Source organism: Sceloporus occidentalis, unplaced genomic scaffold (genome assembly GCF_023333645.1).
Source record: "Sceloporus occidentalis isolate IW3139 unplaced genomic scaffold, rSceOcc1.0.p SCAF_41, whole genome shotgun sequence".
NCBI classification, from domain to species: Eukaryota; Metazoa; Chordata; class Lepidosauria; order Squamata; family Phrynosomatidae; genus Sceloporus; species Sceloporus occidentalis.
Genome location: NW_028317021.1, coordinates 680060 through 706737, shown reverse-complemented (window position 1 = coordinate 706737; position 26678 = coordinate 680060). Strand labels below are relative to the sequence as shown.

Here is a 26678-nt window from a genome sequence, read left to right as displayed (position 1 = left end):
AATGTAATATTTAAAGATTTTATTTTTAGGTTTTTATTAGTGCAGTTGATTAAATTTCAGACCACAACATTTACACATTTTTTATGTGCCATCTTATCTATTCAGATTATCCTAAAATCCTTTGTTAACCCCATAATTGATTTCAAGAGGACTTTCTCAATAACAATTTTTTAAACAAGGTGCCTACACATAATTAAGACATTTAATGCCATTTAGCACAGTTGATATGATTTTCATCAAATTTGTTTAAATCATGATGTAAATTGCTTCTCTGAAGGACTCCATTTTAATTATTTAAATCACAGTGTAAAAAACAGTGAGAAAGACTTTATTTAATCATCATTTTTAGTAGAGGTACGCTTTGTTAATGTGGTTTTTTTCTGTTGAATATAGCTTAATATGTATTCAGCAACGAAAGTTTCATTAGAAGATGGGTACATACTAAGCAATTTTCTTGAATTATTTTCAGATTAATTTGCAATTCATCAAAAGAAGTATTTCTTGCATTTATTTCTCCTCTCCCTTTTCAGATCTACTCCAGCTCCCCAAAGTCTGTATTCACTGACCTCCTCTTTCTTTGCACTTAAAGAAAAGCAAGGTTGATGCACATTTGATGCACACTACCTGCAGAATAGGTCAAACTCTAAGGCTGCAGAAGTAACCCAGTTTTACACCACTTTAACTGGCATGGTGCAATGCTATGGAATTCTGGGAACTGTAATTTGTTATGGCACCAGAGCTCTCACTCATAGATAAGGCTAAATGTCTCACAAAACTAAAATTTCCAGAATTCCATAACATTGAGCCAATGGTGTCAAACTGGATTATTTCTGCAGTGCAGATGCAACCATAGTCACTAAATATAGAGGTATTCATAATGTATTTCACTCAGGCTATTTCTAACTATTATTTTAAGAAAAAATGAAACATGATTTAAATAAGAGAAAATCCAATTTACTGTAAATTTTAAAACCCAATCTTACTCATACTGGTTGTTGCCAATGTCCTTTGTCCCTAAATCAACTTTATCTCCTGGGATACAAATTTAAACCCAGATTAATAGTTATGAGATAAATCAACCAGTCCTGTCTAAGGAATCCTGTCATCCTTCGGCCTGTGAGGGAATGAACAGGCAAGCCCAGCTCCACCAGGGCTAGCTTGAAGAAAGAGAGCCCTCCCTCCATGATAGCTGTCATCCTTTTTTGGCCTGTGAGGGAGTGAACAGGCAGGCCCAGCTCCACCAGGGCTAGCCTGAAGAAAGAGAGCCCTCCCTCCATCAAAACTGTCATCCTTCAGCCTGTGAGGGAGTGACCAGGCAGGCCCAGCTCCACCAGGGCTAGCCTGAAGAAAGAGAACCCTCCCTCCATCAAAACTGTCATCCTTCAGCCTGTGAGGGAGTGAACAGGCAGGCCCAGCTCCACCTGGGCTAGCCTGAAGAAAGAGAGCCCTCCCTCCATCAAAACTGTCATCCTTCAGCCTGTGAGGGAGTGAACAGGCAGGCCCAGCTCCACCAGAGCTAGCCTGAAGAAGAAGAGCCCTCCCTCCAGTCCATCTGCCTTGGTCCAGGCCTCCGAGGGAGAGAATAACCATTGGACCTCATCCCCTCTCCCCCTCACCATTCCCTTCTCCTTTTGTGTCGTGTCTTTTAGATTGTAAGCCTGAGGGCAGGGAACTGTCTAATTAAAAATAATAATTGTAAGCTGCTCTGATAGCCATTAGGGCTGAAGCGCAGGGTATAAATACCATAAATAAATAAATAAGGAATCTCCTCATCTAAGTGAATGATTATAGTTCTGTTGGGCCACACAGCCACCATCATCACTTGGACGGAAACCATTAGGCCATTAGATTATTAACAAATGTCATTAAGGAGCTCATATAGATATATGAAGCGTCAACATACCTACAATGTTTAACTGGAAACATCAATGCAAATGTACGCATCTTGCAAAGGAACATATGCTTTTCAGGGAAAGATGTCTTGCAAGTCAACAACTGCACGTCCCATAAATTGTTAAGACTACCTTAAATTGGCTATTACCATATATACTCAACTATAAGTCGAGGGCAGGTTTGGGGGGCAAAATTATGGATTTTGCCATGACCCGTGGATAAGTCAAGGGTAAAACTTGGGGACATGCAACAAAGGATCTAAATAATGAAGCAAAGGAAAACAATGACAAAGAAGCTACAAAATTATGGCAGGCATAACTGTTTTGGCTCACACTAAAGGCTGTATGGAAGAGAGAGTAGAGAGAGGTCAGTGCTTCCAGGACATATTGCATTCTTGCCTTTCAGCAGGGGATGGTTCCCTTTTAAATAAGAGTTAAAGTATAGTACCCATGGATAAGTCAACCTAGGCTTTTGGAGTCAATTTTTTGACTAAAATTTCTAGACTTATACATGAGTATATACAGTATATCAGTACGGGGTTTAGGTCTAATTAAACAAACATAAAAGTAACTACAGATCATGTAGCTGAGCTTTCTTTTTAGCAGACAGTTAAGTTGGTCATATCAACTGAGATTCAGCAAGCGTACTGTGCAAGTTTATATTCGAGTCTGAAGTTTTTCTATGAACCTGACTAGTTAGAATGCAAGAGTGATCTACAACTTCTACTTTCCTCTTAAAACAACACACAATTTGGCTGCAATGGAAAGAAAATCTTCATGCAATTCCCAAATGCAGGTTTTTTTAAATCATTATCACTATTTTAAATTGTAATCCTATGCAGAATTGCTTTACATCCATGCCATATTTGAATCTAACCCTCCTCTAACAAGCTGAAAGCACCATCCATAAGGACCTTCCCATCCCTTCCCACAGACATTTTTTTTCATTTCATCACAAACAGTCAGCAAAGCAGGTTACCTGGAAGGTGGCTACTGACCCTGAGTCACTAACTAAGCTTCATGTTCAAGCAAGAACACAACTTTTACTCGCATCATATTGATCAATCCTACCGACCACCCACACTGCCTGCCCACGTATGACAATACGAGATTTCTCCAGTCGAAAATGACAAGATTATTATGTCTATTGGTCACATTGGGATCATGCTCTAACGAAGACTTCAGCTGTTACATTACCTGCCAGATCAGTGCTAACCATGTTTATTCCTCAAACTGATTTCAGCTGGAGTTACTTCCAAGTAAATATGCTTAAGACTGCAGCAGTACAAGTTAAATACATTCACAACCTTAGAAAGACTGAATTATTGAAACAGAAAGCTCTCTTACCTCATCATTGATAACTTCAGACTGCTCCTCTTCCTCTTCCTCTTCCAGATCCAAGTCATTTTGCCGAAGATACGTTTGCAATGGCACACAATGCTTCTTCTTAAAAGCTAAGAAATCCATCATATTTCCTTGAAGGTGTTGCAAGAAAAATAGCTCGATCAAATACTCTTTGAAAACATCTTTCAAAATCTCCATTTGCTTGAGATGGTGCTCCAAACACTGTTTTCTCATCTGAGCAGCTTCTTGAGTGGCCGGGGGAATCTCCTCGAGTTTCTTTTGTTTTTTTACCACAGCACAGACTGATGGAGGAAGAGGAAGGCTGGTCAGCCCTTGTGTTACACTAGCTCGAGAAGGACTTGTAGGTGGTGGTGGTGGTGATGTCATTCCAAAAGCAGAAGTGCCTCCAACCCCAGCTATTAGCCCACCAGAAGTCCTATCATATCCTAGAGGTCTGCTCAGTTGCTGCCCTTGGAGCACCTGCTGCTGCTGCTGCATGCCTTGGATAATATTGCTGATTTGTGGTGGCAGGTTATTTGTTGCAATGTGACCAGGACTAGACAAAGGTTGGATATTGGCTCCGCTAGCTACAGGGCTCTGTGGTCCAAGATGGTGGATGGTGCCGCCAGTTTGTGAATGGGGCTGCGACAGCCTGCGTTCTCTACCCGTACCAGATACTCCAGAAGATGAAAGCTGAACCTGAGCTGTGGTGCCCTGAGAAATCTGGGCAATGCTAGAACCTTCTTGATACACAAAGTGTCCACTATTAGGGCTCAAGCTGATTTGTCGCACAAGCACACTTGCGTCAACAAAGCCTCGCGTTGGGCTCTGGCTACACATCCCCAAGCCAGGCCCTGAAGCACTTGCCCGAACATTCGATATGGACTGTACTGGCACAGGGCTAGGCTGCGTGGGACTTTGAGATTGAACCTGTGGTGCCAAGGGTGAAGTAACCTGTATGTAGGATGGTGATCCATGCTCAAACCTTCTTTGCTGAGGGCTGAACTGGAAACTTGGGGATGTTGGACTAGGGATTGGCAATGGAGTAAGCGTAATCTGCTGGTTTCCTGTAGCAACTGATCCAACATTTTGCAAAGTAATGTTCACATTCTGCCCAGCTACGGGGCTTCTGCTCATGATAAACTGCTGGATTTGGTAGCCAGGAGACTGTGGTGCAGATGGGCTTGCAGAAGGAGCAAATGAAGGTGCTGGGGACTGTGGAAGATTTGCCTGCTGATCTTCACTCTCACTGCCAGTGAAGGAGCGGGATCTTTGCAGCTGGCGTTGAGCACTTGGAGGACCATTGCCATGGTGCATTCTCACCTTTTTTAATGTCCCCAAATCTAAAAAAGAGTTCATAAAGTTCCTTTAGGGGAAACAACTTTCTAGCATTTAGTGACAAATTCTTGCCTTCTCTTAAGATTGGTTAAACTTGCCTCTCTTCTCCCTTGAACTCTCAACTAGCAGCCTCAACAGACTGGCACTAAACACTGCGGCAGAACGAGGGCATGGCGACCACATGCCAGCCGCCCTGACTCCACCCCCAGGCTGACCAGACAGTGGGCGGCGTCACGCCAAGTCTTGAGAACAGTGTTTACAGGTGCTGTGCCAAAAAGCCGCTGCCGTGGTGGCTAAGGTGCCCTTTCCATGGCGCAAAAAGGAGTCACTATTTACGGCTTCTTTTTTTGCCTTGGAAAGGCCAGATTGGGGCTTTCAGCTCAGCTGCAGCTCTGATGCGGTGAAAAAAGGGGCAGTTGCAGGCCACTCCAAAGGGGTGGTCTGTTGAGCCCCTGCATTTAGAAACTGCAAACAGCTGGGAGCAGGAACCTGCCTGTCCCTATGGCTAACAAAAGCGGCCCTTTTCCTGCCTGCCCCTTTGGGGGGCAGTTCAAGGGGTTGTTGTTGTGCGTCTTCTCCTGGGGTTTTCTTGGCAAGATTTGTCCAGAGCAGGTTTGCCATTGCCTTCCCCTGGGGCTGAGCGCATGGGACTTGCTTGGCCAAGGCCAGCCACTGGGTTTCATGGACCAATGGGGAGTCCAACTCTGACCTCCAGAGTCCCAACCCAACACCCCAAACCACAACCTGACGCTGGGCCTCTGCCAGAGTTCCAATCACCCCATTGGTCCACGAAGCGCACCAGGCAATGCTCCACCAAACCTCTCTCCTCTGGACCAGCCTCACGGGGTTGTTGTAAGGCTCAAAGAAGAGGAAAGTGTGTACTCAGTTATGTTTTATAGCAATGCTTTGAAGAACCTAAAGACACAAATAAAAAACCCTGGCAGCATTGAAGATTGGGCGATAATTAAATGTAGGGAAGCAGAGGAGGAGGACCACTTTGCCTGCTGGAGTCTGTTTCAAAACCTGGCGAAATAAGAAAGGCTGCAACTCTCCAACAAGCAAAAGGCGGCATCAGGCGACAGGGCTGCCAGCCTCCGGGCTTTTGGAGCCAGGCATCTCCTGCTGGGCATCCGCTCGCTCTCCGAAGCCGGCCCGCCTCTGAAAACCGTTGGAAGGCCAAAGCGGGGAGGAGAGCCCTGGAGCCTCCCCTGAGCTCTGCCATGGAAAAGCGGGGCAGAGGGGCTATTGCCCCTCGAGAGAAGCCTCTGCCCCCAGCCGTCCAGGCCGCTGTCTTCGCAGCTCCCCAAACAGGGCTCCCTTCCCTTCCCTTCCCTCCCGGCCCCAAGCGAAACAAGCCCCGCCCGCTTGCCTGCCTGCCTGCCTTTCCGCCGCTCGGCCGAGAGAGAAACGCCGCGGACTCACCTAGCAAGCGCGGCCACGCGGCAGAGGGGGCCCGGGCCGGTGCAAAGCGGCCTACGCAGCCTTCTCCCGCCCCGCTTTCCCTTTTGTCCGCCCCGCCTTCTGCCTCCAGGACCCGGAGCAGCTGCAGTAACGTCAGCGCAGACTCTGTTCTGCGCCGGAAGAACCTCCTTAGCCGCCTCCTTCCTCCCGCGGCCGCTATTTATTCATGGCAGGAAAGGGGGCGGGGACTCCAGAGGCAACCAAAAAATAGGCGCCGCCCCTGCTCCTCTACGGAGGCCGGAAAGGGACAGCCTGCTTCCTTCGTCGTGAATAGGGAGCTTTGCCAAACCTTGTGGCGTTTTGATGGCAAAACGAGGTCATGCCTGGGCTTTGCACCGCAGTGCGCATGCGCGGGGAAAGGTCGCGCTAGGCAGGCCGAAATAGTCCTGCTACTGTCAGCTGGCCAGAAAGGGAGAGAGGCCTTGGAGGATTCTTTAACTCCTTTAGTGCCACATCAGGAAGAGACTCATTAGGGCCTGCATAGATGGCCCAGAATAAAGCCGCTTTGGGTCACTTTGGAGGCATGCTGTTTAAATGATGCATGTGTACTAAGAGTCCGGAAGTTGCACCAAAGCCATGCTCCAGTCCTAAGGACTAGAGTGCAGCTTTGGTGCAGCTTCTGGCCTCTTAGGACACATACATCATTTAAACAGCATACCTCCAAAGTGACCCAAAGCAGCTTTATTTTGGGCCATTCCGGAGAACAGGAAGGACAGCTATGAAAGAACGAGAGAAGACCCTAAAATGCAAGAATATACATCTAGGCACAACGGTTAGAATCATACAAGCCATGGATTATTGCCATTGATAGATGTGAAACAAGAAGGATAAGAGGAAAATCCACTCATTCTCGATCTGGTGCTGGAGAAGAGTGTTAAGGATGCCATAGACAGCCAAAAGGACAAACAAATGGGTCCTAGAGCAGATCAAGCTGGCAATCGCCCTGGAGGTACAACAACACCCAGGTTGTCATACTTCAGACACATTGTGAGAAGGCATGAATCATTGGAAAAAGACAACCATGCTAGGAAAGGGAGAGGGAAGTAGAAAGACTAGAGAGGCATGCAAGATGGATGGACTCTATTAAAGAGATCACTTTGAGTCCGAGTTTGCAGGAGTTGGGCAGAGCGATGGAGGAGAGAGGCTCTGGGAGATGTCTCCTCAGCAGGGTCACCAGGGGTCGAGAGCCACTCGAGGGCAGTTAACAAAACAACAACAATGTGCGACAGCAGGACCTCTACATTCACTGCGGGTGGGGGAACTATACCCCAGTAAAAGCAGAAAAACCACAAACAAAACAACATTTTTTTACCTGAGAAAACACCTCTGTAGGGATCTCTAGGTCCTCCAGTGCAGCCCTCTGGTCAACCTCTGCCAGAGGTTGACCATAGAATTGCACTGGGGGACTGCAAATGCCGACAGCAGTGTTCTCTCTAGAAATGTCTAGGACTAGGTCCTCTAGCCCAACTCTGTGGTTGACTTCCAATGGAAGTTGTCTTCATCCTGGAGGACCTAGAAGTTCCTGAGAACATATTGATCAGTATCCACAAATAAAGCCACAAAAGTCAAAGCCACAAATGTGGAGGGCTGGCTATAGTATCTTTTTATGTGCAGGTTTGTTGTTCTGTGCCTTCAGGTTGTTTCTGACGTCGAGCAAACCCTAAGGTGATCCTATCATGTGGTTTTCTTGGAATATTTGGTTCAGAGGTGTTTGCTGTTGCCCTCTGAGAGAGTGTGACTTTCCCAAGGTCACCCCATGGGTTTCCATGTCCAACACTCCAGCCATTCTTGTTGCAAAATGCTTGGGATCAGAAGTGTTTTGGAGTTCAGGTTTTTTTTTTCATATCTTTGGACTATTTGCATATACCTAATAAGATACAGTACCTAAATCTAAACATGAAATTCATTTACGTTTGGTATACACCTTATACGCAGAGCTAAAAGTAATTTTGGACACTCTTTTAAATCATTTGTTACAGAAACCACCCAGGATTAAAGACATTTTAAAAAATGAATCACCCATGTGCCACCTATTCATACAAGATCTGTAAGTACATAACAGACTTCAGTGAGAATTTAAATACAATTATATGTGGAAATAATACTTCACAGGGTTTTGTTTTCTGAAATCGCACCCATTCTTTCCTGCCACTTAAAAAAAAAATAATCTGAAATAAGCTTCAGATTTTTTACATCTCTCATTTCCAACATGTCGATAAAAACAAAGTTATGACATACCATTTATAATAAAAAAAACGTCTGCATCTGTGGCAGTTGTAACTCATCATGCTACAAGTCATAGTCTGACTGTTTCTTTGCTTGTTATCCAAGCTGAAGTGACAGGTTCAAAGTCAAAATTCCAAATACCTTCTTTACAAACAGAAAAGATGGGGACAGCTATATCTCATCAAGAAATTGTGATAGATGTCGCAAAATTTTACAGTATTTGTTGCTAGCTTCCTAAGTTGGAGTGGCCAATTTCGTATCAAAATTTCAAAAAGGAATCTTCCTAGAAACAAAAAAGGGGTTCCTATAAACTCATTCAGGATTTTTAGAGGACTAGAAAACAGGAGGGCCCTCTGAGATTATGTAGCCGATACATGAAATGTGGTAAGAGAGGGACAACTGGTGAAAAAAAAGTTGTATCACTAGCAGGCCAAGCCTGGCCTTAGGGCACCCACTCATAGCTCAACTCCTAGCTGTCAGATGTAACACAGTCATGGCCTCTAGCTGCTAAAGGGTATGAACAGGTGAAATAATCATTCAGTTCTGGTTTCAAGAAGGTTGTTTATTTAAGAAAATGAGGTAGTAAGAAGTAAAAAGCATAGCTCCATAGTCTCAAACAGGCTAACCAGGGATCATCAGTGAACATTTAGAAGGAAATGCCATAATCACAAAAAGTCAACGGGTTTCTGAAAAACAAGTAATGCCAGACTAATCTGATCTCTTTTTTGATAAAATTACCAGCTTGTTAGATGAAGGGAACACTGTGGATATAGTATATCTTGATTTCAGTAAGGCCTTTGACAGGGTTCCCCATGATATTCTTGCAAACAAGCTTGTAAAATGTGGGCTAGACAAAGTAACTGTTACATGGATTTGTAACTGGTTCACTGCTTGAACCTAAAGGGTGCTCAACAATGGCTCCTTTTCATCCTGGAGAGAAGTGACCAGTGGGGTCCCACAGGGCTCTGTCCTGGGCCCATTGCCATTCAACATCTTTATCAATGACTTGGAGGACAAAATTGGGGGCATACTTATCAAATTTGCAGATGACACCAAATTAGGAGGAATAGCTGACACCCCAGAGGACAGGATCAAAATTCAAAATGACCTTAATAGATTACAAAGCTGGGCCAAAGCTAACAAACTGAATTTCAACACAGAGAAAAGTAAGGGCAAAAAATGAAAAGCATAGATATAGAATGGGGGACACTTGGCTTAAGGAGACTAAGGTCCAAAATACACTGCAGAAATAATGCAGTCAGAGACCGCTTTAACTGCCCTGGTTTGAATCCTGGGAATTTTAGTTTTCTAAACAGAGCTCTCTGGTGTTTATCACATGGAGATTTTTGCAGCTCAGATCCGGGGTGACTCCTGGTTCAGCTATGCGAATTCACACTATAACGCACATGTTTTATCCCACCTGGTTGCCCTTCCAAATCGAGGGGGAATTGAATCCAAGGCAAGTCAGGTGATTCGGATTCACGCAAAACAGAGTGAGTGCAAATTGTATTACCACACTGGCGCATATCATGCGGATTCAACGATTCGAATTGAGACCCTTGAACATGCTCAGTGGGGGTCTGGACACATCCTGAACCTTTGCACTTCTGTGGTTAAGAAGGGAGCCTGGTTCCACTTTCACGTGAATGCTAGCCTCACGTGAATGACAGCTTCACATTTCTTCCTCCCTTTTATTTTCCCATCCCAAATTCAAACGGGGTCCTCTGTGTTAGAGTCCCCATCCACTTCAGCCACATCTACATCTATTCTCCTCTCATTCTCATCTATTTCAGCCACATCTACATTCCCCTGTCATTCTCCTCATCCATTTCAGCCACATCTATATCTATTCTCCATGTCAGAGCCCCCATCCATTTATTATTAAGGAATTGTTGTTGTTATTATTATTATTATTATTATTATTTCCACTGCAAAATAATCAGTGTAGAAGCTGCAGGTTTACTTGGAAGAAATTGCAGAAATGATACGGTTTCCCTTATTCTCCATGCTCCCTAAAATACCACCTCCCTGAATCCAATCCACTCTCCTTCCCTTTGAAATAGTTGCCTTCTCTTAGGTTGTATCCGCACTGGGAAGATAATCCTAATACAGTTTATGTCATCCTAGGGTGGTCAGTCTTCAGGACACCACAAGACTCTTCCTTGTTTTCAGTGGCCATAAATGTCCATGCAGGATAGATAGAATGTGGGGAAAATGAGAAAGGTGAGAGGGAAAGGAACAATGCTGCAAGATTTAACAGCAAAGAGCAGGGAAGAATGGTAAAGCCACAGAGACACATCAGCAAAGAACAAAGTTTGCCCACCGCTTATAAGATTTTCTGCTTCATCCCCATTACCTGTGTCCCTGTTGTCCACCTGTGTCCTTGATGCAGTAGAGTTGAAGTTACGGTTAGATAGAGTTTCCAGCCAATTTGTCATGGATTTCTCTTCTTTCTCTTTGCTTATAATGGTGGCATTTTTGTCAGCTCATACAACCCCAAAAGAGAATCAAGGGCAGAATACTGTCCCACAGACTTGCCTCTGTTGTGGTCCCCAACCTAGAAGCACCAGTGTTTCTAAGGCCTGTTACAGACAGCCAAAATAAAGCTGCTTCGAGTCACAGTGGAGGTATGGTGTTTCAATGATGCATGCGTCCTAAGAGTCCAGAAGCCACACCAAAGCCACACTCCAGTCCTTAGGGCTGGAGCGTGGCTTTGGTGCGACTTCTGGACTCTTAGGACGCATGCATCATTGAAACACCATACCTCCACTGTGACTCGAAGCAGCTTTATTTTGGCTGTCTGTTAATAAAGTAAGCATCTTTTTCAATCTATGGGACTTGGCTCCATTTCTCTCTGTAAGGCTTTCCACTTTATCTGCCACAAATGAAGAGTTTTATTTAATCCTGTTTTTCTTTTTCCTATTTTCCCCCCAGAAATACATATTAGAACATGAAATTAAATGTCTGCCTAACAATTTCAACACTCTCTAGATTCTTTTCTCAATGCTGTGCTTTTTTAGTTCTCTTTCTTATGTTTTTCTTTTCCTTCTGTCTTTTGCATTCTTTTATGAATCCACTCTTAGCATAATGGGTTGCTAGGGTCTGAGATATCATCCTAGACAAAGATACCTATTTATCTATTTTTCTTCGTCACAAATCCCCTCTCCTGAGTTTTGTAGTTGTTATTGAATGTCATTAATAATCTATTATTTTCTAAGAGGAAACTTTTAATGAAGGTAACTCATTACAAATTTGTTAGGACAGTGGTACTCAAACATTTTATCCTTGGGGAACCCCCCCCCCCCTTTTACTTCTTGTGTCCCTCCTGTTCGACATAGTACATTCATGTATATTCATATTTTAACATTTTATAAGGAAACAACATTATTCTAATTGGAACAGTTTTATTTAAGTAAAATCAATATTTAACTCAATGCATGCGTAAATTTAAAACATACAAACGTTTGGAAAGAGGAGGGATCAGGAGCTCTGAGTCTCACACCCCCCTGGGGGTTCCACCCCACCATTTGAGAACCACTGTGTTGCATTAGCTTCCTTTGTTTCCTCACTTTGAAAGGAGACTAAGGGGCTGTGCAGACCGCCCCAAAGCTGACCCTTTTACAACCAGATTGGGACCGCAGCAACCACATGCCATGGCCCAAATCTGGCCTTTGCAGGGCACAAAAAGGAGCCTGAACCCTGCAAAGGGCACGACAGCCGTGACTATACGACACTGCATTGTGTGGACACAGCGCCAGGAGTGCCGTGACACCGCAAGCTGTCATGGCAGCCTGAGGGTAGAGCCAGGGCATGCATCGTGTAGGCGCTATGCCCTGGCTCCGCCCCCAACCCAGCCAAAGATGCCAGTGTGCACAGTCCCAGATTAATATTTGAAGAACAGAGAGTAAGGATAAGCAAGCTCAAGACTGTTTATGCATAAACTCTCCAATCAGTTCAGCTCTGCCCAACAATTTGATCTCATCCACCTGTAAAGAACCCTTGACAGTAGCCACATATTCTGCTAAATCCATCTGATGCCAGATATACTGAAGCTTTCAAAAACCTAGGGTCTTCTATATTCCCTTTAAGAACCAGTGACCAGTCCCGCACAGAATGGCCTCTTCTAAAATATTCCATTATATAAACTTACCCATTTTCTTTTTTCTTGTTGTTGTCTTCATTCACACCCACTGCACATTCTCAATTTTCTGAATATGCAAAGGGTATTTTTCATTCGGGGAGAATAGGGGCATTTATCCCCTTAGATTTCTTTTCCTATATATTTTTTAAAATTTAAACAAACCCTGAGGTTTCCCTTAAACTTGCAGATAACAGCTTCATTTCTCAGTGTCATTTTGGTGCATACACTAGCTGAATTTTACTGAGAGTGGGTGTGTGTGTTTTCAAATTGCCTGTTGACTTATGGCAACCCTATGAATTAATGATTTTGCTAGTTCCTTCTTCTGAAATACAGCCTACAGCACCCGGTATTTATTCATGGTCTCCCAGTTGACTCTTGACATTCGCGTGGGTTAGGGGCACAAGACCCCTACGAAAGTCAAAATTCATGAAGAAAGCGGGGGGGGGGAGAGGTGAGAGCAGTGCACGCATGTGCGCTCCCTTCCGAAGCCTCAAACAGCTCTCTGAGGCACTGGAAGGGCAGGGTAATGTGTATTTGCGGCTCCCTCCTTCCCTTCCAAATCTTCAGGGAGTTCCAGGAAGATCTCTCAAGCCTTGGAACAGCAGGAAGGAGTGCGGGTTCGCTTTCCCCAAACCCCTTCCTAAGGTGAGAGAGTTGTCTTTCCCCAGGCAACTCCCAGTCTTGGAAAAGGGTGGGGGTTTATTTTCCCAAACCTCTTCCCAAGGCAGAGAGCTGCTTGGGGAAAGAGGCAGCTCTCCGTCCTGGAAAGGAGTGGGATTGTTGTGTGCACCCTTCCCGGCTTCTCCCACCTGGGCTTTTTCCCCAGGGAAAAAGCATGGGAGGGAAGAGGAGGAGGAGTGTGTGCGCAGTGGCCTTGACCTCGTGAATAATCAAAACCACAAGTGTCAAAGTCACAAATGTTGAGGGACAACTGTACTAACCAGGGCTGACCCTGCTTAGCTTCCTAGATCAGAAGGGATTTGGTGTCTTTAGGGTGTTTAGGCATGAATTCCATACTGGAGGGAGTTATTCCTCTCTCTAGTACTTTGGGATGCATAAAGTGGTTCAGGAATAAGGAACTGAGAAACAGTGGAGAGAGAGAAGCAGAAACAAGGGAATCCACCTTTCCCCAAAAGAATGATGCATGATAAAAAGGAATAAGGTAAATAAAATCCACATTAATACAAAATTTATATAAATGTTATATGACAAATATGACCAATACACAGCGTGTAAACTAAGGTTAAAAATCACTATAACAAAGATGCATTTCAAACTACCAGGTCTTCCTCAGTGCTTATAAATGACATAGCAAGACATTACAATTCCATAAGGCTGGCAGCGTAGAAGACAGCACGTGTTAGACAATAATTATCCAGAGATGAAGGAAAAAATACTCAGAAAACATTAGAAGTATTTATTCCAGTCTTATGGAATGATAAATGCTATTTCATATATAAGCACGGAGGAAGACCTGGCAGGCCAAAATGCATGTACAGTATAATAATTTTAAACTGTTTCCTCATATTATGTATTTGTTATATTTATATATTGTCCCAATTTTGTATAACCAGTTTTAACCAGTGTATTTACCTTATCTCTTTTTCTCTTGCAAAAAAGGGAGAGAAAAATATGCTCCCAGTTATTACTCTCCTATTCCCTACTCTTTATATTTTCACAAGAAAATATACATTCTTCCTCTACTTTGTACCACAAGAAGCCTTTATTTCAAGAGCAGAGCTATGCTTTTTGAAATCTCTCTATAAGACAATTTCATTTTTTTATAAAAGGAAAACAATAGTCAGGTATCCCCCAGTGAGAGACTATTCAAAGCAACACATTATTTTGCCTTTCAGTGGCAAGAAACAAAATGTATGGCAATCAAGAAGAGTCCATTATTCCTTGGCCAAGTTGAAGGAAATATGGCTACAGAAAGCCTGAAAGGGGAGCAAGAAAGTTTGGCCTCTCAAAACTAAATAAAATATTTTTACTAATAGCTTGTACCAATTAGTGCTTTGAGTCCTCTGAAAGATTTTGTCTCATAGCATCACTTAATTCTGCTGACTTTGTAAAACAATTTTCTAAATCAAGCATAAGGAACGCATGAGTACGTCTAGCAGACATATTGCCCCTTCATGTGCTGTAAACAGAGATAAACAGCCTGTTTCAAGTGTCACTTCTGCCTTTCTTTCTGTCTCAGCCCAGCCTGATCATTTTGTCATTACGCAAGCAGATGAATGCCATCACTTGAACAAAAGCCTGAGTTTACTGAACAGAGGCTGCTTGGATTGGCATGGGCCAAACTGCATGCCATTATGTGCCACCTTCCAGGAGGATTTTAGTTCAGTCTGAGTCATCTCCAAATCCGTCACTGCCTTCAGGATCGTTGGTCTGAAAGAGAAACATCACAGCTGTGCTTTACAACAAGGCAACCTCCATGATTCACAGTGAAAACGGGTGGGCTCCATCTTACCCACCACTGTTTATTCTTACAGACATGAACTCTCCAAAATATTACCCTGCCTTTCTAATGTGGAGAAAGCCTGAATTTCTTCTCCTTTAACACTAAACTGTATCTGACCATTCTTGACTACAGATCTGTTTTGCTTTCCACAACTAGTAAGTTCTATTAAGTGCCCGATGTGGACACCTATCAAAATTACCAGACTTGACAGGGCCTCTCAGAACTCGATGGGGCATATAAATTCAATTTGGACACTATCTCCTTCTCCCATAAATATTATTGCACACTAAATAAAAAAAAACTAGTAAGTTCTGTTATGGTCTAGCTTTCCGTTGTACTCAGCGGCTGAACAGCTGGTGTAGCCATGCTTCAAACATACTGAAGTATCATAACATCTGAAAGCAGAGGAGGGCAACCGTGCTGGGTCCAAGGACTAATCATCTACCCTGGGATCCTCTCTGAACCACACAGACTGCACCAAAAAAGGAAGGGGAGTATTTATTTTATTTATATCCCACTTATTCACTGAGATTTCCTGAAGAAACAATCTACCCTTTTGCCAGAAAAGGGGCAGTCTGGACCAACTGGACTGTATGAGGGCTGCAAAAACAGCCAAAGTACAGTACAGCACTTTACCTGCCTAGCAAGTTTATAATGACATAAGATTGTGTGGACTAAATCCCATTTACTCATATGTATGAAGAACTATTATTTTGAATATGTGTGTCTCTACGAATGTATGGGCATGTGTGAATGATAAAAAGATAAAAATACAAATACATGTATTACAGAGAGGAATGTCAGGAAAATGCACAAAGTACTGTCTGCAACAATTCAATCAAAGCTTAACTGGATGCAAAACAAACATAAGGACCATCCATTACAGCAGTAATTCCTCATAGATGTTTCAAATATTCCCTTTCCTTAATTTACAGCTTGATTTAATAAAACACTCTGTCTTTATTGTTGCATTTCATTGCTATATGATCCCACTTACACAAACACACCCAATACACTCATCTGCAGGTATGCATGTATAAACACTTGTCAGCTGAGGTTAAAACTTCCTGAATCCAGTGAAATGGAGTGAAGTCCACAAAAGCTTATGCCATCATAGGGTGGTCAGTCTTCAGGAAACCACAAGACTCTTTGTTGTTTTCAACGGCCATAATAAGTATCCATGGAGGACAGGTGGAATGTAGAAAAAATAGGAAAGGTGATAGGGAAAAGAATAATGCTACAAGATTTAACAGCAGAGAAGAGCAGGGAAGAATGGTAAAGCCACAGAGACACATCAGCAAAGAACAAAATTTGTTCACCCTTTTTAACATTTGCTGCTTCATCCCCGTTACCTGTGTGTTCCTGTTGTCCACCTGTGTCCTTGATGCAGTAGAGTTGAAGTCATGGTTAGATAGAGTTTCCAGCCAATTTGTCATGGATTTTTCTTCTTTCTCTGTGTTTATAATGGTGGGGTAGATATACTTCTCTTTGAAAGCAGCAATCTTCTCTTTTTCCTCTGCCCATTCCAGGGCCTCATGGAATCCATCATTACCAAAACGTTTATTGTATTTTTCAAAGTGAACCCGTTCCAAAACCAAGCCCAGCCCAGGAGCTTTGGGGACATCCACTTTCTCCTCTCCCCAGCTTCTCTCCATTATGGATTCTGAGGCATAGCCCTTCACTATGGCAATCACCAGGCCAATCATCTTCCGTATCTGGTGCATCATAAAACTTTGGCCTTTCACTTTAATCACAGCAAACTCCATGCCTTCTCTCACAAAGGGCTTCTCGCAATACATCTCCATGATGTAACGTTTGGCACTGGGATCTTTGGGCCCCTTCTGAGAGGTGAAGTTGTGGAAATTATGAGTCCCTTTGTAGCAAGCCAGGAGGCTGTTGACAGTTGCCAGAGTCTCTGTACTCAGATGGAACATGTCAGCCTGATAATCACAGTCTTTGTGTGCAAAAGCAAATGTTGGCAGCATATAAGAATAGGTTCGGGCATCACATTTGTTCTTGGAGTTGAACCCTCCTGTGACCCTCTTGAGCCCTAAATGTAAAAAAACACATGCTTACAAAGACACATGGTATCTATAAAAAGGGATTTTAGGAGTCCATGATATTTTCAGCTAAGGCATGACCCATGATACTCTGGAGCAATGTGTTCATTTCAGCTCCCAGAAGCCTCAGCAAGCCTGGATGATTAAGAGTTGTAGGTTATCAGTATCAAAGGCTCTATAAGCTAGGAACCACAGTTCTTGACCATAGGTGTGGAACCTTTGGCCATCAGATATCTTGAACTTAAGCACCTATCAGCCCCCTCCAGCATGGCGAATGGTAACAGATTAAATGAGCTGAAATTCAAAAATTTGAAGGGTCAAACTTTCCCCACCCATGATGTAGACTTAAATAACACAATCAAAGCCAAGATCTCACATGTTTTGTTTGGCTTAAAAGAGAATCCATCATATTGCTTCTGTTACTATTTCTTCAATAACTTCAAACCTTTCCAAACAGAGATGTGTACAGGTGCTTTACTCATCTATGACAGGAAAGAAATAAGTTGTGGTTTATAAACTGCTCACCTTCCAACACTGGTGGGGAAGGTTTTTTTTTAAAAGACAGTGCACTGTGCTTGTTGTAACTTGTAGCCCATTCTTGTTTTATTAACTTCTTGCCATAAGCTTTCCTCCTACAACCTGACGCTCTCTGTCCCTGTGCCTTCCAGTCACGTGTTGACTTGTGGTCACCCCATGAATCTCGTCAGGTTTTCTTAGGCAAGGAATACTCAGAGCTGGTTCTGACAGTTCCTTCCTCTGAAATACATCTTTGTTGTCAGTTGTCAGGATTGGCCTAATTCTGTCATGATTATTGTGTCCGGGAATCCTATTATATATCATGTGTATGATCCAGCTGTGAAGTTTGGTATTAAACTATGTATGGTTTCAACTGGAAGATATGATATTATGTCATGATGCCTTACTTGGATGTTTTAATAATAATAATAATAATAATAATAATAATAATAATATGTTTTATTTATATACCGCTATTCCAAAGATCATAGCGGTGAACAGCAAGTAAGCTAATTAGCAAGTAAGCTAATTTGCCCCCAACAGTCTGGGTACTCATTTTAGCGACCTCGGAAGGATGCAAGCCTGAGTCGAGCTTGGGCCCTTTTGCTGGTCTTGAACTCGCAACCTTGTGGTTTCGAGTGAATGGCTGCAGTACAGGCATTTAACCACTGCGCCACCAGGGCTCCTTTAGTTTAGTTTTATATGAATATGCTGTGGGATGACAAGAGTATAATGAAGGGTTTACATCAGGTATGTTAACTGTTATGTGTGCTAACTGATAGGAATTTAATACAAATCTGGGCATCTGATGCTTTGGGTAGAACTGTTGACATGTGTATGCTTTTGAGATACAGAGTTATACACAGCTATAGATTCATGATGATATCATGCATTATTCCTAATACCTGATTTCAGGAGGGGGAAATACGGAACTGTTATATTAAACAAGCAGATAAACATATTTTGTCAATTGCTGACAAATACCGATATATAGCTGGCTAATGTGTGATGATTTTATATATTTTATATATGTTAACTACACAGTTAAAAGCAGCCTTAGAGACAGGGCTTAAAAAATAATTGGCCTTCACTGCACACTTGGTAAAGGAATGCGTAGGGTTTTCTTGGCTTGTTAAGGCCACTGTTATTCCTTTCTGCGGCAGTTAAAACAATTAGGCAAAGATGGCCTGGGAAAGGAAAGAAAACAACCAAAGAACCACCAACTGTTTTGAGAACAGTAAAATGATTTAGGCCACCAATTTTATAAGGTGGAGCTAATGTGTTTGGTAGGCTTATGTTTGATGTATACGTGCTTAGGTTTAAGATGCCTGACTAGCTACCTCTTCAAGACTTTAAGTATAAAGCTTGCTGCTCATCCACAGAAGCCTGGTTTTTTTGAGCCTAGGGGGAGAGTTCAACTAGTTCTGACAGCAGTCTCCCATCCAAGTATTAACCAGGGCTGACCTTGCTTAGCTTCCAAGATCAGAGAGGCTCTAGAACCAGGAGCTGCTCCCATTATCTAGGCAACACATCTGGGGGGGGCAGTCCCCATCCAGGTAACAAAGAGGTAATGATGTACAGTGCGTCCTCGCCTTACGCGGGGGATCCGTTCCGGATCCCTCCGCGTAAGGCGAATTCCGCCTATGCTTGAGCCCCATTGGAAACAATGGGGCTCGTGCGCGGCAGCACGGCGGCTTGAGCGCGTACGCTCAAGTCCGCGTATGGTGCGCCCGCGTATGGCACGGGCGCACTGTAATGAGTTTCAAGTTTCATATTTATTTGGGCATTGTCGCAGTGAAGCATCAGAGATTATGGGAATTAAATTGACCAGTGAGATGGCCAGCTTGGGATAAACTTTTAGATGCTTCCTAGTGTCTGGAAGTTTCTAAAGCCAAGTTACAAAAGCCTCAGGTGACTATGAGGCTAGAGAACAGAGTGACACTTGGGCACAGTGGGCTTCTGTTCCATTTGAGGGAAGCTGGTTAAGATTGGACAAAAGCATCCAGACTCCTAGCTATCCCCATGAACAACAAGGACTACAAATCCCACCTGTATTGTACGTGCCTAGGGAATGTTTAGTTTAGTCACCTCAGGGCTTATGTTTATTTTGTGGTCTTAGCTGAAAAGATCTATTCTGTACCTTGTAACACTGCCTGAAGGAAAGGTGCCTTCATGAAGAGAGAGATCTTTTGCTAATGTAGGCGCAGTACAGACTGCCCAAAAACAGCGGTCTGCAGGCGCCCATTTTAACTCTGGAGGGATGTCGCAGCCACTAGACCACACGACATCCCTCCCGAGTTAAAAGAACCTGTTTTTTCCAGGTTCTTTTCCCAGCGCCCTGGTTACGTCGCGAGTGCTCCAATAGCGCACTTGTGATGTAACGGACGCGCCATGACGTGTGGACGCTATGCATCCATTATGTAAAGATGGCTGTGCCCATGTGGACTGGATGCTGCCATTACTCTGCCGCCCGCACGTAGTAGGGCTCAGGACCGTGCAGTTTGTGTATGGTCCCAAGCCCTACTATCGACACCAGGACGTGACGTCCTGGCGGTGTGTACTGGGCAGTAGATTTATTGCTTAGAATAAAGCCTTCCTTTAAAGGACTCCTTCTTCCCACACTCTTTTCATTTGCCTTTTACTTAGTCTCATTTCCCCCACAAAGGCATGGGGGAGGAATAAGTCTACAGCCTCAGACATGTGTAAGACGAATGTGTGAGTTCTGACTTAAAGCCAGAGCTGAAGAACCAAAGAACCAAGGAATTGTGTTTTAAAACAAGCTTCCTATCCCATTCCAAACTTGGGAGAGGGGCCCATTCTGCATTTTAGATTACAACACCCAGAATCCACCAGTCAGCACGGCCATTTGGTCTTAGTCTAGCCTCTAGCACTTATGGGGATGAGCAGGGTTTAAAGATGTTCAATTTTGCATGGTAACTTCCAGAATCTCATGCTGGCTAAGTGATTATTGGAACTGTCATTAAAAAACAACACTTTCAAACTCTGCTCAACTACATAAGGGCTAGGAGCTACAACAAGATCAAGACCCAAACCTAGGACTCCCATTATTGATTCCCTTACCAAGAATTCTTATATGAGGAGGAAGATGATCGTTGATTTTCCGTAAAATATCTTCTATCAGCCAGACCTTCAGAGAGACGATTTGCCCAGCTGCAGAAACACCCTGTGTTTAATAAATAGGTAGGTATTAAAAAAAGGGAGGGGGATTCTATCAGAAACTAAAGGAATGTATGACAATAACTGAGTAATAATCATGGTTTCCACGAGTTTCTTGCAGATACATTACGTTAGAATGTAGATTAAAGAATATTTGCATTCCTATGCTGAACAGTATTCTGCAGAATGTGAAAACAATTTTTAAACTACAGCTCCCAGAATTCCACCATGACCAATGGCTATAACATAGGAAGGGGTAAAGATTTATTATATCCTATATTAAAGAAAAGAGCTAGATCTAATGGGCTCACATTTCAGGACAGTTGAACATTAGGATTAACCTGGTAACCTGCTCTCAAACTGGTAAGAGCAGTCTGAGAACAGAATCAACTACCATGATGTAGAAATGGAGATTGCCTTCCACACTGGGGGTCTTGAAACAAAGCCTCATTTCTGTTTGGGATGTTCAAGCTTTGGATTTCTAATGCTAAACAGAGGATGGACTAGATACCCTATAACAGTGGTGGAGAACCTTTTAGAGGCCGAGTGCCCAAACTGCAACCCAAATCCCACTTATTTATTGCAAAGTGCCACATCCCTCTGGATTTCTAATGACAAACTCTAGTGAAGTCTGTGTTGGGATGATGGTGCGTGTGCCCACAGAGAGGGCTCTGAGTGCCACCTCTGGCACGCGTGCCATAGGTTCGCCATCACTGCCCTATAAGATCTTTCAACTCTATGACTCAATTCAATCAGATATCCAAACACAAGAAATGATTGTGCTTGCTTGCATTCACAATCCCACGTTGTTATGCTAAGGTTAATCGTTGTGTTCCTGCAAAAGCATGGCTGGCTACATGCCCTGAACCCCAGAAAATCCATTTCTTGATCTGTACAACAAGCAACCACTTGAAATTGCAGGCTGCACGTGACACCTATTCTTTTTTGTACATATACCCGCAGAGCACCACCACACCACAACATAGACATTAATTTTTGAAAAGGAGAATGACCATCCTTGGAGAACCATGCTTTTTTTTTTTTGGGGGGGGGGTGATTTAAAAAAAGATTTTTAAAATGAAATGAAAACAAACTCCTATCTACTTCCCTTTTTTGGTTTTGGGTGTAAGGTATTCCACAGTGGGTATGGGGGCGGTGGGAACTGGCTCCTGGACCTCCAGTTACCCCTGCCCTGTATCCAAACAGTACAGAAATAACACACACAAAAGAGCATCACCTTGTCTGTCCTGGCACATCTCTGAAATGACATTTTCTTCATTTCCTCTCCATGGTTTTCTGGGATGCATCCTGACCGAATGAGGGCCAAAACCAAGTCATCCTCAATGGTCTTGAACTGAGAATTCCCCACATTGCGCTGGAAGGAGGAATGGTTGGAGAAAAAATATATAACAAACATCTCGCTTGTTAGAGCTGGACTGAAACACAGTGTTTATGGGACAGTCACCTCCAAGTGTGCCCGTTTTAAAATATATCAAAAGATAAGTTGTTTGCTTTAACTGAAGAGGGGAGAGGGCATCTTAAGTCTGTTGCAGCAAAAACAATCAAGAGTCTTGGGGCACCTTAATGACTAGCCATCTCAGCCTAAGCTCAGACAAAATGGGCTATAAACTGGTTCCAAGTAAAACCTGTTAGTCTGTGAAGTACTATGAGACTCTTCATTGTTTTTGTTTGAACTGAATGATCCTGAGTGGGGGTTCTCCTAGAAAGGTGAAGGCTCAAGAGGGAAAAAAGTAAAAAAAAATGTCCACGGCCTCATATACGTTCATTAAGATATCGCAGACAGGACAAGCACCACTGGAACTCAAGGGAAATATGGAGGACAACAGTAGAACAGACAGTATTGAAAGAACTCGTGGTTTCCACTTGGGAAGGAGCTTTCTCAAAATGATATTTCCTGTTGGGTTTACCCAGGTGAATAAGGACACTTTCCCCTTAGAGATCAACAGCAGCCTAAAATGACTCTTATTTGCATGATCAACAATAAACATACAAGACTCAAGTATATTCAAAGGCATGAAGAAGTAACTCAGTTCTTCTGCACACTCCTCTTCCATGCATTGGACATTTCATCAAGGTCCCCCATCAGCCGCACTCTGCCACTCACTTGCATCCCATGGTAGCCTTTTCCTGAATATGCCATCAGCAGCACAATCTTCCTCTTTGGAAACCTCTTGGTCCCATCCTCGACATCCTCTTCGCTGGCCTTGAACCGTTTTACTGCATGCCCCTTCTCTTCCTGCTTTCCATCTTCCTCCTTCTCTACTTCCTCCCTTTCACAGTTGCTACTCTTTAGCCTCTTTGCCTGGTTGGCGGTCACAGTTCTCAGCTCTTCAGCCATTGCAAGATGCTGTTAGGAACAGTACAAAAGAGTAAGATCCAGCCAATTGTTATGATTACAACAGCCCTTTAAGTATTTGAATTGACATATGTGATTAGGAAATAAAACACAATTAATATTGTTTAAATATATTATTCAAACAAATGTAAAACTTTATTCCAAGTATCTTCCTTCACTGGCTTCAATATAATAATGACACATATCAATTAGGCATTATCATAAGTACTTCAAGTTAGCTCAGCAGAACTTATAGAAACATATTTTCAATGTCAAAGTCAAGAAAAAAAATTAGACTGCTATCTGCTGTAAATGAAATGAAAATGAATGCACTTTAATGGCAGTTTTTATTTGACCTGCAAAGTCAAATTGGTACTGGTCTGGATTCTTATGGGGACTTGTGGATTTGTTTTGCACCCTATTTACTAATCAGTAAAATACATATATACATGTATCACCTGTGGCCCCATGCATTGCCTCCAGATATTTGTATAGGGTTATACTTGATAAGCTCAAGTGTTCCGTTCCAGGAAGTTGTTAAGGTTCTTATACTGACAAGCATAGTGAGATTATTATTGTTAATAAAATAGATGGATATTTAATTATGTCGGAGGTTTATTAACAATAATAATTTGTTGTTAAAAGCATTTCAAATACATCACGTCCTGAAATCAGGCAACAAACCTTGTAAAGCCGACCAGCATTCTTATATCAAGGTATATAATAAGGTGGGGGTCATGCATCCTCAGTTATTTTATGGTTGTCCAGTTCTTCTTCTTCCTTATTTTTCTCCATTCATCTCACTATTTTGCTCTGTATAAGAAGCTTCACAACTTCCTGCAACAAACACCTGAGATTGTCAAGTATAAACGTATACAAAATTACAGGCTGTGTCAGCTCCCTGACTAGGAAACGTATACATATGTGCATGCTTTCATTCATCATGTTCCCATGCTTCATCTTTAAATGAGTTCTTCAAACCAGAGCACCCTTCAGATCGGAGCCACTGGCCACGCTGGATAGGAAATTCTGGAAGTTGTAGTCTTTTTCCAAATACAATCTTAAAGCTTATTTAAGAGCAAAGCTGGATCGGGGATTTAATCACGCCAATCCAACTACCTTTTTTGTTTACTATGGGGAAAACACAGGTTAGAAAAGGCCTTCTGGTGTGGGCATTTGAGAGAGAAGAAGGGATGGTACTAGAGTTACTACAGATTTTTAAGACACTTAGGCCTGTTCCAGACTGCCAAAATAAAGCTGCTTCGGGTCTCTTTGGAGGTATGCTGTTTAAATGATGCATGCATCCTAAGAATCCGGAAGCTGCCTCAAAGCTTCACTCCAGTGCTTAGGAATGGAGTGTGGCTTTGGCGCGATCTCCAGACTCTTAGGACCCATGCGTCATTTAAATAGCATACCTCCAAAGAGACCCGAAGCAGCTTTATTTTGGCAGAATGTAACAGGCCATAGAGTGCTAGTTCTAGTTTTGTGACCAAAGACACAACACTTGTGTTTCACATTCACTTGCACATCAGAGCTTAAGACATGGTACTTTGGGGACTAACACTCCCAGAATTCTTCAGTGGCCATAAAGCACAAACAAAACATAAGCTATGTTAAGAAGAGGAGCCATGCTGGATCTCACACAGGTTCATTAAAGCATTCTGCTTCTGCTCCAGCAAAACAGAGCCCATGGGACGCCTACAAGCAACAGGGCCTTCTGTGACTCTTGCTTCCCTAAGAACTTTAACTCTCTCTCAGTTCGGAGGAGTTAGGGCTGAAACACACTGCAGAAATGCTCCAGTTTGAGACCGCTTAAGCTGCCCTGGCTCAGTGCTAGGGAATCCTGGGAACTGTCGTTTGTTGCGTCTGGCAGAGAAGGCTCAAGGTCTCAGCAAACTCCAGTTCCCAGGATTCTCTAGCAAGGAGCCAAGGCAGTTCAAGCGGCTTCAAGATGGATTCTGTCTGCGGTGGGTTCCAACCCTTCGTTTTTCCCTTGAAGAACCAGACGGCAGAAATGGCAAGGAAGGCTATTTGGGTGAGAGGATACGAAAAGCATCCCAATGGCAGATGATGCCCTTTGCTGCGGGGATAAGGACTGACTCCTCTCGAGCAAGGGCTGAAGCGGGCCAGCCGAAGGCAGCGGGGAGCCCTTTGCCTCTTGCGGGCTGGACTGGGGAAAGGAAGCGCGAGGCTCTAGGAACCCCGCAGACAGAGAGAGCAGAGGGCCCTCCGGAGGAACGGCGGCGACCGCAGAGGGCTTTCCTTCGGAAGAGGAGGAGGAGAGGACCTACGTGACGAATGGCCTGCAAGCCCCAGCCACTTGTTCTTCTTCCCAAGGGCCCCGCAGTCAGTCTCAGCCCCAAGCAGAAGCAAGGCATGCCCGGCCTGAGAGCCCTGCGGGAGTCCCTCGCCCTCACAAGCCCGCCATTGCCGGCGCCACCGGCTGCCCTTTCCAAGAGGAAGCCTTCTTCCCTGCTGGTTGCCCGGGACCGAGCACGGGGCGGAAGGGGCGGGGCCACGGCCTGCCTGCCCGCCCGCCCTACGGCGGCCTTCGAGGGACATACTGGGCCGCGTTTCTTCTCGCCGCCGCAGCGCCCCCTAGGGGCAGGGAGGGAGAGGCCGCCTTCAGGCCCGAAGCCTGCCAGGGAGGAGGGCGGCCTCCAGGGCTTCTTTCTACCGGGGAGCTGTCCGCTTTAAGGGCTTTTGGACTTCGCCTCCACGTGGCTGAGGCTTCTGGGAGCTGAAGTCCAAAGTCTCTGAGAGGGCCCTTAAAGCGTTAAGGGATTCTGGGAGATGTAGTTCAGCGACTGAGGGAGACGTATGTTTCCATGGGTTGCCAGGTGGGGGCAGTATACAGCAAGACACTGCATTCTGCTGAGACTAGGGAAAGTCTTACTCTTCCATGGGCCACAGTCAGCGTGGGGCCCTGTCAGGCACAGTCCACGGTCTCTACAGCCCGACGTTCCCCACTCTCCCCATTCGCTATCACCAGCGGGGCTCGGGACCCTTCGGCTCTCCGGATGTTTTCAGCTGCCCCTCCCAGGACTCCGCTGCTGGCTCAGCCATTTGGTTGCTGCTGCACTACTACAATGTTTGAAGGGCCACCAAATTCCAAAACCTGTTCTACACAAAAACCCACAATTAAAAAAAACACATATCTCAAACTACAAATCTGAAAACCGCAAAACATTCTGCGGCAATAAACAGTGTAGAACCCTGAAGTCCACTAGACGGAAAAGAGGAGGTCGGTGTGGGAACCGTAATTGAACATGACCACCATTTCCTTGACTTGCTACGGGCCTTTTTGAAGAAATGAAATAAAAAATGTCCTTTGGTGTAAACTATGCAGTTTATCACACATGAAATTGGAGCGCCAATCCAAAGAGAAGGGGAAGCAGAGTCGCTTCAGAGCCAAGGCAATTCACGTGATGAATTATCACACGGGAAGAGCAAAATTGTGGCGATTCCTGAGTCAAAGAGGAGCATGTGCACATTAAATTGCCATGATGTTTATCACACGGAAGAGGTTTTTGCAGCTCAGATCCGACGTGACTGTGGGTCCAATGATGCAAATTCATGTGATAATGTGATGTATTATCACATGTGATTCCTTTCTATGGGAGCTCCTTCCATGGCGCTTCCGCAGTGAATCCAAAGTGACTCCTCATTCTGGCGAATTCGGTAAAAAGTGAATTCACAGAAT

General features: G+C 43.9%; 2 protein-coding genes across 14 annotated transcripts in view; both read right to left on the bottom strand.

Annotated features, from left to right (window-relative positions):
- The window catches only part of EP400 (E1A binding protein p400), a 161254-nt gene extending 155117 nt beyond the window's left edge, over positions 1-6137 (bottom strand). For all 12 annotated transcript variants that reach the window (XM_089489865.1, XM_089489873.1, XM_089489866.1 and 9 more), the window contains exons 1-2: positions 5997-6137; positions 3240-4579 (exon numbers count right to left, since the gene is read on the bottom strand). In XM_089489865.1, the coding sequence (XP_089345991.1) occupies positions 3240-4553 (1314 nt within the window). In that variant the 5' untranslated portion in view covers positions 4554-4579; positions 5997-6137. The remainder of the gene's footprint in view (positions 1-3239; positions 4580-5996) is intronic.
- Positions 6138-14106: 7969 nt separating this feature from the next.
- Positions 14107-25473, bottom strand: LOC149289961 (pseudouridylate synthase 1 homolog). Of its 2 annotated transcripts, none has more exons than XM_089489804.1 (6): positions 25267-25473; positions 22745-22987; positions 21857-21994; positions 20524-20626; positions 16219-16916; positions 14107-14793 (listed from the first exon to the last, which is right to left on the bottom strand). In XM_089489804.1, the coding sequence occupies exons 1-6, from the start codon at positions 25351-25353 to the stop codon at positions 14746-14748; spliced, it is 1317 nt and encodes a 438-aa protein (XP_089345930.1). In that variant the 5' UTR covers positions 25354-25473; the 3' UTR covers positions 14107-14745. The 2 variants fall into 2 exon arrangements, with proteins under 2 accessions (XP_089345930.1, XP_089345931.1); XM_089489805.1 differs by lacking the exon at positions 25267-25473 and adding an exon at positions 23660-24163.
- Between the last annotated feature and the right edge of the window lie 1205 nt (positions 25474-26678).